Source organism: Cucurbita pepo, chromosome 6 (genome assembly GCF_057944985.1).
Source record: "Cucurbita pepo subsp. pepo isolate OVF chromosome 6, ASM5794498v1, whole genome shotgun sequence".
Taxonomy (NCBI): domain Eukaryota; kingdom Viridiplantae; phylum Streptophyta; class Magnoliopsida; order Cucurbitales; family Cucurbitaceae; genus Cucurbita; species Cucurbita pepo.
The window spans coordinates 4,768,610-4,780,911 of record NC_141803.1 but is presented as its reverse complement, the minus strand read 5'-3'; the positions used below and the strand labels follow the sequence as shown (position 1 = coordinate 4,780,911).

At 35.0% G+C, this 12,302-nt stretch overlaps 2 protein-coding genes across 2 annotated transcripts; both read left to right on the top strand.

Annotated features, from left to right (window-relative positions):
- Positions 1–2,022: 2,022 nt before the first annotated feature.
- On the top strand, positions 2,023–5,067 carry SGP1 (Ras-related small GTP-binding family protein). The gene is made up of 6 exons (XM_023680289.2): positions 2,023–2,527; positions 2,632–2,752; positions 2,823–2,919; positions 3,000–3,039; positions 4,453–4,536; positions 4,681–5,067. The coding sequence occupies exons 1-6, from the start codon at positions 2,108–2,110 to the stop codon at positions 4,843–4,845; spliced, it is 927 nt and encodes a 308-aa protein (XP_023536057.1). The 5' UTR covers positions 2,023–2,107; the 3' UTR covers positions 4,846–5,067.
- Positions 5,068–6,483: 1,416 nt separating this feature from the next.
- Positions 6,484–11,463, top strand: DDL (SMAD/FHA domain-containing protein). Its single transcript, XM_023680339.2, has 11 exons — positions 6,484–6,643; positions 7,354–7,862; positions 8,239–8,267; positions 8,842–8,908; positions 9,111–9,168; positions 9,315–9,407; positions 10,262–10,376; positions 10,471–10,518; positions 10,602–10,647; positions 10,734–10,804; positions 11,191–11,463. Exons 2-11 carry the CDS (start codon positions 7,362–7,364, stop codon positions 11,228–11,230), a joined length of 1,068 nt encoding a protein of 355 aa, XP_023536107.1. The 5' UTR covers positions 6,484–6,643; positions 7,354–7,361; the 3' UTR covers positions 11,231–11,463.
- The last annotated feature ends 839 nt before the right edge of the window (positions 11,464–12,302 follow it).

The following is a 12,302-nucleotide window of genomic DNA, read 5'->3' as shown; positions in this document are numbered from 1 at the left end:
ATATTTAAATATTAATTTTTATATGAAAAAATAATATAATTTTTTAAATAGGTAATTCAATAATAATGAGTATTTAATAATTAAAAAAATATAAATAAGAATAAAAAGAATTAAAGAGGATTTTTTTTAGTAAATGAAGAATTTAGGTGGGCCCTACCTTTCAATTTCATTCATTAAATTTGGTAAATTTCACTTTAATTCTTAACAATTAATCACTACCTTTTATTTATGACCATTCACTTTAACACAATTAATTAAACATTGCTTTTTATAGCTATATACCACTTTTTTAATTTTTTAAATTAAATTTATAAAAATTATTTTTATTTTAATTGTTATTTTAGTTTTTAATTTGAATAAGGTTTTTAATATTCCCTAAAAAAATAAAAAAATAAAAAATATGTTATATATATATATATATATATATATATATATATATATATATATATATATAAATTATTACACACAAAATTAAAATTTAAAAAAAAAAAATTATTTAACATTTTCAATGGGTATATTGAAAAATTTGATTAAAAAACTCTTCATAGTAAACTAAATAAATCAATTTTAAAATTTGAAAAAAAATGAAAAAATTAAATAAAAAAACGTGTCGATATCTCGATAAAGGTGTTAAATTTTCATGAACATGTCGATATAAGAACTGAAATAACATTTATATGACACGAGAAAATAAATAAATAAATAATATTATTAGAGTGAATATAATATAAGTAATAAATATTTAAATGGTTAATTGTTGACCTTTAATTATTTTTCGGTTTAAATTTCATTTGTGATTATTGAAATTAGGAGTTTAGGACGGAAAACGACAAAAGAGCGAAATTGACGGAAATAAAATTAAATAAATAATTTTTTAAAAATTGAAAAAAATTAAATAAATAAATTTTAAAAATTACAAAGGCGTGCGTATTGTCAGCTGTGTTTTCAGGCATGCACTTTAACGACTAGACATTTACATCAAACTCAAAATTAAACATAAATAAATATATATATATATATATATATATATATATATATATTATAATTTTATTTCATTAAATATTATTATTTTTTAATTCTAATTTATTATGCTCTTAATATTTTGTTTCTTTGATTATAAACCATTTTATTTCATTAAATATTATATATTTAGTTTCTAATATTTATTTATTTATTTATATTTGATTCATAAATTTTTAATTTTAATTTATTATGCTCTTAATATTTTTTTTTTCTTTTATTATAAACTTAAGATAATTCTCTAAATTAGCCGATGTGGGATTTCATCATCCAACACCTTCTCTCAAACAAAGTACGCCTCCCCTTGATCGAGGCTCGACTTCTTTGGAGTCTTAGTCATTTTTAACTATACCTTCGAGGAGATTTGATTCCTTTTCTTTTGGAGTCCTTTATTCAACATTCGAGGATTTACCAATCTATTGACACGATTAAGTTTAGGGCGTGACTCTGATATCATGTTAAATGAACACGACTCTCCACAATGGTATGATATTGTCCACTTTGAGCATAAGCTCTCATGGTTTTGCTTTCGGCTTCCCCAAAAGGCTTCACACCAATGGAGAGAGTATTCTTTGATTATAAACCCATGATCATTCCCTAACTTAGCCGAGGTGGAACTCTTATCATCCAAGAGATCCCACTGAAACTCTTGATCCCACTTATGTTTCTTGAACTTTTGATCCGATAGTGGACTTTCAATCCCACTTTTGTTTCTCATTCTTAACAATACGACATATTTTAAACTTTATTTAATCTATTCAAAACAAGTTTAAAAGTTTAGGATTCTATTAGACATAAAATTATTTATTTTATTTTATTTTTTATATATTATAGGTCGGGCCTAATATTAAAAATTTAAAAATCTTAAAATAATTTTTTTTTTTAATTTATTAGAAACTTTTAAAAGGTGGAATTATTTATTAATTTTTTTACTTTAAATTAAAAAATTAGAAATTAAAGTAAAATTAAAGATGGATATAAAAAAGAAATAAGAAGAACCAAAAAAACCGGTCAACTGTCTGTTCTTGTTGATGCTGGTCCAGTCTCCCACTTCGCCTTCGTTGAAATTTGTTGGGAAAACCGCCAAATGCCCACAAACAACAAGCCCACTGCCGCTGCCATTGAAGCCGATGGCAAAAACAAGCTCAAGCTCCCTCACCTCCCTTCCCTTTTCACCGCCAAGGTAGCCCATGACGCCGCCGTCGCCATGACCAAGCTCTGCCGGAGGCTCGTCCGGTGGAGGCTCCTCGAACGAGTCTCCCTCGTTCGTCACTTCTTTCGCTTCGTATGGGATAGAGTTTTTGCGTGTTCTTCTGGAAAAACCCCTAAAAAATACTGCCGCCTCTCCTCCCGCTCTCCGATGACCGCCGTGGACGGTGGGTGTTCGTTGGAGCTGTCGAGGATTAGCCATGGATTCGATTCCGATTCCGATTTTGATTCTTCTGAGATGGTTTCTCTCAAGATTAGCCTCTTGGGAGACTGCCAGATTGGAAAAACAAGCTTCGTGGTAAGATTTCACTCGTAAAATGTTCATCTAATTTCCCCTGTTTTTTCTCTGTTTCTCTGTTTTCTGAACGCTTTTGTTTGTTTGTTCTTGTGATTTTTGATTAGATCAAGTATGTGGGGGATGAACAGGAGAGAAATAGCTTACAGATGAGTGGAATAAACCTAATGAACAAGACATTAAGTATCCAAAATGCTCTGATTTCATTCCGTATCTGGGACGTTAAAGGTAAAATCAAACTCCCCCACGTTTCTTGATTTCTGAATCAAAAATTTCTAATACGAGTAGTTCGATGAAGGTGATAGCAGTTCACAAGATCAACTTCCATTAGCCTGCAAAGATGCAGTAGCAATCTTGTTCATGTTCGATCTAACAAGCCGACGAACTCTAAACAGGTCCGTTTTAAATCAAATTCTTGTCATTCTCGTTTGAAAAACTTGAAATCTGAGTTCATTTTTTGGCTCTGTTCTTGCAGTGTTGTTGATTGGTATACAGAAGCGAGGAAATGGAACCAGGTATGAAGTTTTTGATTCCATTTTTGGCCAAATTTTGAACTGTTTCATTTCATCATGAGTGATCCATTTGGCCGTTGTGGGTGAAAGTTTCTTTTGAGCACTAAGTGTTTGATAAAAGTCCTGTGAGAACTGATGAGCTAGAGATGTGAGGCTTTTACTTTATCTTTTGAACTTGTGAACCGCTAAAAGGTTACTTCTCCTCCACCCAACTTGTTCTTGAAGATAATGGTTTGTTACTACTCATTACGAGATGAATAGGTACCCACCGGAGCATAGTTCAACTGATTTAGGTGTATATAGTTGTTGGAGATTCGAATCTCCCTTACCCACCTTAGTTAAACATTTGTATTAGAACATATTAGAACATGTTTGGGGTATATTTCTTTAAAGGTCGACGTCATTAGGAGATACCGACTGGAGCATAGTTCAACTGATTTAGGTATATATCTTCATCAGCTAAGAGGGAAGTTCGAATGTCCCTACCCCACCTTAGTTAAACGTTTGTATTAGAACATATTAGAACATGTTTGGGGTATATTTCTTTAAAGGTCAACGTCATTAGGAGATACCGACTGGAGCATAGTTCAACTGATTTAGGTATATATCTTCATCAGCTAAGAGGGAGGTTCGAATGTCCCTACCCCACCTTAGTTAAACGTTTGTATTAGAACATGTTTTGGTAACTTTGATTTCTATTATTTGTACAACCTTTAAATGTCGACGTCATTAGGAGATACCCACTGGAGTATAATTCAACTGATTTAGGTATATATATTTATAAACTAAGAGGCCGGAGGTTCGTATCTCCCAAACCCACCTTAGTTAAACGTCTGTATTCAAACATGTTTGAATAACTTCGATTTCTATTATTTGTATAAGTTTTAAACGTCGCCGTCATTAGGAGATACCCACCGGAGCATAGTTCAACTGATTTAGGCATATATCTTCATCAACTAAGAGGTCGGAGGTGCGAATCTCCGTAACCCACCTTAGTTAAACGTTTGTATTAAAACATGTTTGGATAACTTCAATTTCTATTATTTGTACAATCTTTAAACATCGATGTCATTAGGAGATACCGACTGAAGCATAGTTCATCTCATTTAGGTATATATCTTCATTAACCAAGAGGTCGGAGGTTCGAATGTCCCTAACCCAACCCACCTTAGTTAAACGTTTGTATTCAAACATGTTTGGATAACTTCGATTTCTATCATCTGTACAACCTTTAAACATCGACTTGAGCGTAAGTTATATGTGGTGTTTGGTTCATGTATTGTACTCGTGTCGTATATCTGGTACGAGGGTTTGTTTATCATAGGCTACATGGCTCATATTTCACAAATCTTAGCCTGTTTGTTTACCAATCGACGAGCTCGGAGTAACTCTCGGGTCGGTTCTTGTTTATTGCAGACAGCCATTCCCATTCTGATAGGAACCAAATTTGATGACTTTGTTAGACTCCCTCCAGATTTGCAGTGGACAATTGTGAGTCAGGTAAATCAATCATGATCTTGAAAGTTCCATTTGAAAGCTTTTCTCAAATGATCTTGAAAGTTCAATTATGGCTAAGACTTTCTGCCATAAAAACCGCGTGGAATTATTCAAATTCTCTTTGAATTGTTGTTTTTGTGTTCATAGGCACGAGCTTATGCAAGAGTTATGAAGGCTACCCTATTCTTCTCTAGCTCCATTCACAACATCAATGTCAACAAGATCTTTAAGTTCATTGCCGCCAAGCTCTTCGATGTCCCGTGGTCTGTTGAGCGTAATCTCACTGTCGGTGAGCCGATTATCGACTTCTAACTTTCGTTATACTCGACTTGACTCTGATGTACATACGATACGACAGAAGGAAAGAAAGAAGACGAAGAACTAGATTTTTTTGTTGTTTTTTCCCTGCAGGTTGATTGATCAGCTGTTGGGATTGGTTATCTGAAATCTGTTTTTGTAACTTTTTGTTTTAATCCAAATGAAGGGATTCTAATTTCAAGGAATAGAAGAAAGATGAGAAGAAAAGATAGAGAATCAATGATCTGATTCTTTCTTACTAGTTGATACTCGACGATATCGATACTCGACACATCGAGAGATTATGGTGGGATTACTATTTCCATGGCTAACCTGAAACCTATCGATACTCGACACATCGAGAGATTCTGGTGGGATTACTATTTCCATGGCTAACCTGAAACCTATCGATACTCGATACATTGAGAGATTCTGGTGGGATTACTATTTTCTATGGCTAATTTTAAGCCTATCGATACTCGACGCATTGAGAGATTTTGGTGGGATTACTATTTTCCATGGTTAACCTGAAACCTATTGATACTCGACACACTAAGAGATTCTGGTGGGATTACTATTTTTCATGGCTAATTTGAAACCTATTGATACTCGTCACACTGAAAGATTCTCGTGGGATTACTATTTTCCATGGCTAACTTGAAACCTATCGATACTCGACACACTGAGATATTTTGGTGGGATTACTATTTTCCATGGCTAACTCGAAATCTGTCGATACTCGACAAACTAAGAGATTCTAGTGGGATTATTATTTTCCATGGCTAACTCGAAACCTATCGATACTCGACACACTAAGAGATTCTAGTGAGATTACTATTTTACTTGGCTAACTCGAAGCCTATCGACGATATCCATATCTAGTTACTTGAATTTGTATAGCTTGAGATTATAGAATCAAAGTCGAGCCTTCTATGGTACTGAGTGCATGAATTTCCCGAACTCTAGTTTCTATGTCGTTTGTACCAATTTTAGGTTAAATTCGAAATTTAGTGATTATGTCTATCTAGTCTCTAACCAAGACGTTATCACTTACGTTTATAGCCTTGCTAAATTATGATGCTACATATCTCGAAAATTAAGTATATAGTACGCTTAATTATTCAATTAATTGTACACATAATGTCTATATCGAATATATAACGATATAATTCAGGCTAATCTGAATATATCTTAGTGGATAAGACACCAATTATTATCTCAAAGATCAATGGTTTCATCGATAGAAAATTAAGACCGACCGGTAAAGGAGATTACTCGTATCTCAATTAATGGAGCTATATTTTACCAATATGAACATAGCTCAGTGTATGAGGTAAAGGAGATTACTCGTATCTCAATTAATGGAGCTATATTTTACCAACATGAACATACCTCAGTGTATGAGGTAAAGGAGATTACTCGTATCTCAATTAATGGAGCTATATTTTACCAATATGAACATAGCTCAGTGTATGAGTACGTACGTAGAACGGATAGTTGTTGACAATTTTGTATTGGGCCCAACAGATACCAGCCCAAAGAACGTCGTACAAGCCCAAGTTTCAGGCCCAAAGGACAAAAACACCGTCCGATTTTTCTATTCCGACGTGTCGTCTTTCAATTGGTCGGTAGAAATTACTCATTACATCTGCTGGAAAACCCCAAAATGTCGCCTAAACCCTCACCGTTCTGATTCTTCCACGACGGGAAATTTTGCTCTGTCGAACCAAAGCCCTAGCGTGGAGAACAGAACCATCAAGGAGCCATTTCTGCTGTTTCGCCTCTACTGCCGTTTCTTGACTCCATTGAGCCGGTAAGGCAGCTGTTCCGCTTTTTTCCGGCTACAAATTTCCGGGAAAATGGTGATATTGTGTTCGTTGTCGCTAGGGATAACTGAGCTCTTTCCATTCACTCTAGAATTGAGAAATGTTGTTGATTCCATAGAGGAATGGAGTCCTTGAAAGTCTTGCGATTGTCTAGAATCGAGAAATGTTGTTGTTCCATAGAGGAATTGAGTTCTTGGAAGTGTTGCGATTATCTAGAATCGAGAAATGTTGTTGTTCCATAGAGGAAGGGAGTTCTTTGAAGTCATGCGATTATCTAGAATCGAGGATGTTTTTTTTGTATGGATTTAGTTGGTGGCTTGTGAAATTTGTTTTGGCAATGCTAATTGGGGGGAATTTTATTTAGGCGACTCGTGAAGCGTATCCTTTTGTTATCTAGTATTCGGAAAATTTCTTTTAACTTTTTGCTGTCATCGGAATCCTAGTTAACAAAGTACCCTCCGTCGATAAGTTGATTGAAGCTCAGATGGGGTTGTTTTCAGCTTATCTGTTGATTTTGAGGAGTTGTAGCCTATAGCTCTTGCTTTATTTTTATCGTTGCCTGTAATGCATAGCTAATAAATTGACAACTTGTATGTTCCTAAATAACTTTCGACCTTACTTGAACATGATTGGGTCTATAGATTGTACCTTTGTGCCCTTGAGTTCTAAAAACTGGTATTATGATGGTGTCTTTCAGAAAAACAAATGGGACGAAATGTATCAGATGATTCAGAATCTCCAATTAGGGTGAGGCGGTCTTCTCCTAGAAGGAGTCCATCCCGCAGAGGAAGGTCACCTACACGGCACAAGAGCTCCCGTAATAGCAGTTCTCCAGTAAGAGACAAACATTCTAGTCATGCTAAATCTCCAAAGCATAAGAGGTCAAGTTCTCCACGAACTCGATCTCCTTCTCCAAGGACAAAACGGTTGAGGAGAGCTGCTGAAAGAGCTCCAGAGAAATCAAGTGATAGAGATTCTGAAAGGAACCGAGGGAGGGGTAATGATAAAGAAGGTCATCGGGAAAGAGTCTCTGACAGGGAATTAGGGAGCGAGAGAAAGGAGAGGAGTTCTAGACAGGATGTTAAGGATGGAAAATCTTCCAGGTCCAGACATGGGAATTCTTCTTCTCCATCAGAACGCCACCATAGGAGCCGCCATAGGTCCCCATCGCCCCAGCCTGGCTCTGATGCCAAAAATCATGATGAGGTGTTTGGTGATTTCTACTACTCAAAATCTGATACCATAAGTGCCTGTTTATCAGAAATGTTATGATTGTAAATTGAGCACATTTTTCCTTTCTCCTGTAAATTTCAATTAATTAATTTTGGTAGTTAAAGTAGATACCCACCCTCCTAACAGAGCATGTAATATTCAGCTGTCATTTCTTTTTATTACCTGAATTCTATTAGTGATATTTCTTCATTTGATTTTTTTTGCCCATTTTTATTGAACAAAGAGTAATTCTACACAAGTTATTTTGAGTAGCTAGCATTTTTTTTTTTTTTAATTTTATATAGTTGCAGTTGTCTTTGCTTTAAAGTTTATATGGAGCACAGCACCTAATTGTCATCTAACTTTCCAGGGGAGAAATTCAAGAAGGGCTGAAAGCCGGTGAGCTGCTTTTGCACCTTTTTTTATAAGTGAAGTATTTGGTTTGTAACGAAAGCATAATTTCTCTGGAGAGTGGAAATCCTCCAAATAAGCAAGAATAATAGTATGACATGCTTCAAAATTTGGATGGATATGTTCCCTTTTTCAATGTATGAATGTTATGACATATAATATGTAATGTTCTACTTCTTTTTAGTGCTTGAAAGTAGTCTGTATCACTTCTTTTTAGTGCTTAACTAGCCAAAAAATTGTTGACCAAAAGATTGATGCTTCATTAGTTTTTCATCACAACTCCTATGGCTTTATGTACACATCTCATACTATTGTCTGGATCTGTTTGATGTTTCTGGGAAGTGTGGGTTAAACTTGGCCTAGTTTCCACTTAAGTCAAATTACTGAATGTATGATGAAAAACTGAATGCATGATGAAATTCTGTTCTAATAGATGTGAAGAGGACCAAACTTTTACCTCAGATTTGCTTGTCTATCTTAGATTCCCTCTTTTTGTACTGAGAATCATCTATATCTATTGCCTCGCAGCTTCTCACTAGGTTCTGATTATTTGCATGAGCAGGAGTGATGACGATGATTCAGTGGCAAAGATGAAGGCTACGGAGGAAGCCTTAGAAGCTAAGCAGAAGGTGTTATTTAGCCTTGGCTTGTTAGGCACTTGAAAATAAGATGTTTTAGTGGAAAGCATGTAATTTTTTGTCAGCGTTCTTATCCTGTATATATTTTCCTTTAGAGACTGCCTTCTGTGTGCAATTTATTTATTTATTTATTGAATTGTTTGTTGTTCATTAGTTGGATAAATATTGCTTTCTTTTCCGTTTTTGTTTGCAGGACAAACCTTCTTTTGAGCTATCCGGAAAGCTTGCAGCAGAAACTAATAGAGTAAGAGGTGAGATAATTTAATATCTCTATCCTTTTTAAATTTGTGTTGTGGGACATGTATGCACTTAGTTCCCTATAAACAGAATTATAATTCTTTCCTGCATTCTCTGCATTGAGACAAATTTCTGAAGCTTCTCTGCTTTCATTTGGTAGGTATTACGTTGCTGTTTAATGAACCTCCAGATGCTAGAAAACCTGATGTAAGATGGCGGCTGTATGTTTTTAAGGCTGGAGAAGTGCTGAATGGTAAGGCTTTGTGATTTATGTAGTCAATTTGATTTCATTCCAGACTTCCATATCTGTTTTCATCTTTTGGTGTTAATGGTTAGGGGATAAGCCCCATTTTGTGTGTAGCAACCAGCAAACTCTTATTTGTGGTCTAACATATGTGGGTCCAATACTTTTGTCAACGGAAAGCATGTATATCGTTTTCTCTCTTTTCCTTCTACTTAGTGAAAGATATATGATTTGTTACCTTTGTGACTCACTAAATTTAAATCGCTTATTTTCTTTTCACCATGGGTTGGCCTAGAGGTCAATAAGAGGGCCATGAGAACTTAAATTGCTTATTGATTCTCAAAATATTTTATTAGATTTGCTATTTGAATAAGAGTAGGATGAAATCCGAGGTTTCTATTATTTTGGGTGAACTAGAGGTTTTTAATTTTTATTATTAATCAGCATTTAATGTTTAGTTGTTTGCTTTAAAATCAAGGTTGATATAAGTACAGGGGCATTATTATCCACAAAATGTTATTTTCTTTTGTTCTCTGATTTTTTGTGCTGAGAGATGAGAGGAAAAATTATTGTGTGAAAATATTTGAAAGAAAACTTCATAAGAAAAGAAATGTGTAAGAAATAATGCTGTGTTTTCATATGCCGGCGGGTGCAAGGTTTGAAATGTTTTATCAAGGGCTCGAGATTACACCTTGGAAAAGTTTGAAAGTGATCAAGGAGTCTCCATTAGAGAAGGAACATGCGCACAGTCAATAGTGGAAATTAGTTATTTGTTTTGTGTTTGAGTTCTTAATTTTAACATGTCAGAACGCTTTTATGCATATACAATGTTGGAGCTGTTAACTTATCACAATGAATTTTAGAACCTCTTTACATACATCGTCAAAGTTGTTACCTTTTTGGGAGAGAAAGAAGAGTCGCGGACATACCTACTGATCATCCGTCCTGCAGCAAGCAACATGCTGTCATCCAGTTTCGGTAGATCTGTTGTTAGCGGTTATGTTTTCCTTGATGTTGATGGAATAGCATGTAATCCCCCTTTTAAGCAAAATTTTGTTTTGGTATCTTGTAGGCAAGTAGAAAAGGAGAAGCCTGATGGTACAATGTCGAAGCAAGTAAGGTAAGAATATGCCATGATCAACGTGACAGGAATTTTTCCAATCTCAGATGAGCCGATTCTTATGTATTTTTTTGTATTGGTAGGCCTTATTTGATGGATCTAGGAAGCACAAATAAGACTTATATCAACGTAAGCAACACTTTTTCATTCATCTTTTTGTAGCTTATAGTCTTACTCATTTCATGATTCTTTTTATAATGTAATTGCATTTGCAGGAATCTGCAATTGAACCTCAACGTTACTATGAACTTTTTGAAAAAGACACTCTGAAGTTTGGCAATAGTAGGTAAGATTGTAGACAGTGTCTTGAATATTTCATTTTGTGTTTTAAATTCATTATTGGAACTTGGAAGTAGTATTAAGATGTTCTAGGATATGGCTTTTCTATCTCCATTGGTAATTTAGACGGTTCAACTGGACAATCTTTTGATTTTCTGATAAACAGTTCTCGGCATGCAACTTCTTGCTGAATCTATATTTTATTTACTCATACGACATCTTATCTAAATTACAAGTTGTGAATCGTCATTAGGTCCTTAACGGAGTAGATCCTAATAGTACAAGGATCTGAAAAATACTGCTGAATTTTCTTTTCTTTGATGGTTTGTTCTTGATGCATCCTGTAAATTTTTACTGCATACATATTTATTGATTTATTTCTAATTTTTGCAGTCGAGAATATGTATTGTTGCACGAGAAGTCAGCTGGATGATAAGCCTCGAATTCAATTCAGTGTGTCAGTCAATTCGTCCAGTTCGAGGCCTTAGAGATGTTTCCATCTTCAGGATGTCGTGAGTAATTGACCAACCATTCTAGATTTGTCTTTGTAATCAATATCTTCAAAGAAAGTATTTTTATGCTGTATGTCCTATTAACCATGTCTTGAACTGAAAAATTATGCATTTTGAAGTCTTTTAATAGTAAAATTTTGATTGCTCTTGACTACCTTCGTGCTTGCATCTCATAAATGTAGATCAATGAGCCGCACTTCTTTTTTTTTCTTATTTTTTTGACAGTGATGATCTTTCGTGGCCCTTAATAATCGTTTATTTAATCTTTATTTTCAATTGCTTGGTTGATTTATACTTTGGATGCCGATTATCTCATTCTAGTTTATATTTGAGAGGTATAAGAAAGTGATTAGAGGACTGGAGAATTTTTTGTGAGCCTTAGGTCGTAGCTATCCCCTTTTTTTTAGGTTTTTGATGGAGTGGCTAGATTTATGTAACGGATAAATCCCACTGTTATTTAATATTGTCCTCTTTAGGCTTTCTATTTCGAGTTTCCCCTCACAGTTTTTTAAGGACGCAGAATTATGGTGGTTGGACAGTAGGGAAATTCTCGGTCCTGATGGGAGTGTTATAGCCTAGTTACGGTTTTAACGAGGCATTTTTAAAGCAATTCTATCTGAAAGGGAAAGTCCAAATAGAACAATATCAGCTAGCGGTGAGCTTGGACTGTTACAATTTATGTGAATTTTGATGGAACGGCTCGAGGTATCCTTATTCTTCAGAAGGGCCTTGCTACTACCAATATAGATGAGGTTCAGTGGTTCTTTCTTCCTCTCTTAAAATCACTCACTCCTGCAGATGGTGTTTCTATAGGGAATATAAGGATGTAGGGAGGACTTCACTCTGATTTTGGGACTATGGGGAGGAGATTTTGATGTCACTCATTGGACTTAAACTAAGTGGTTGGTTGCATTTCCCCTTGCTTTCTTTGGCGTGGGTCTCACCGTCGTTAAACAATGCTCGTTGGAGGTAGAAGACGGGGAAGTGTGTGGG

What these genes read in the sequence shown, in the direction of transcription:
- SGP1 (XM_023680289.2), top strand. Translation starts at nt 2,108, where the DNA reads ATGCCCACAAACAACAAGCCCACTGCCGCTGCCATTGAAGCCGATGGC. An exon ending in AGCCGACGAACTCTAAACAG is followed by an intron (nt 2,920 to 2,999) that starts GTCCGTTTTAAA and finishes CTGTTCTTGCAG; the next exon opens with TGTTGTTGATTGGTATACAG. An exon ending in AGTGGACAATTGTGAGTCAG is followed by an intron (nt 4,537 to 4,680) that starts GTAAATCAATCA and finishes TTGTGTTCATAG; the next exon opens with GCACGAGCTTATGCAAGAGT.
- DDL (XM_023680339.2), top strand. Translation starts at nt 7,362, where the DNA reads ATGGGACGAAATGTATCAGATGATTCAGAATCTCCAATTAGGGTGAGG. An exon ending in CCTTAGAAGCTAAGCAGAAG is followed by an intron (nt 8,909 to 9,110) that starts GTGTTATTTAGC and finishes TTTTGTTTGCAG; the next exon opens with GACAAACCTTCTTTTGAGCT. An exon ending in CTGAAGTTTGGCAATAGTAG is followed by an intron (nt 10,805 to 11,190) that starts GTAAGATTGTAG and finishes TAATTTTTGCAG; the next exon opens with TCGAGAATATGTATTGTTGC.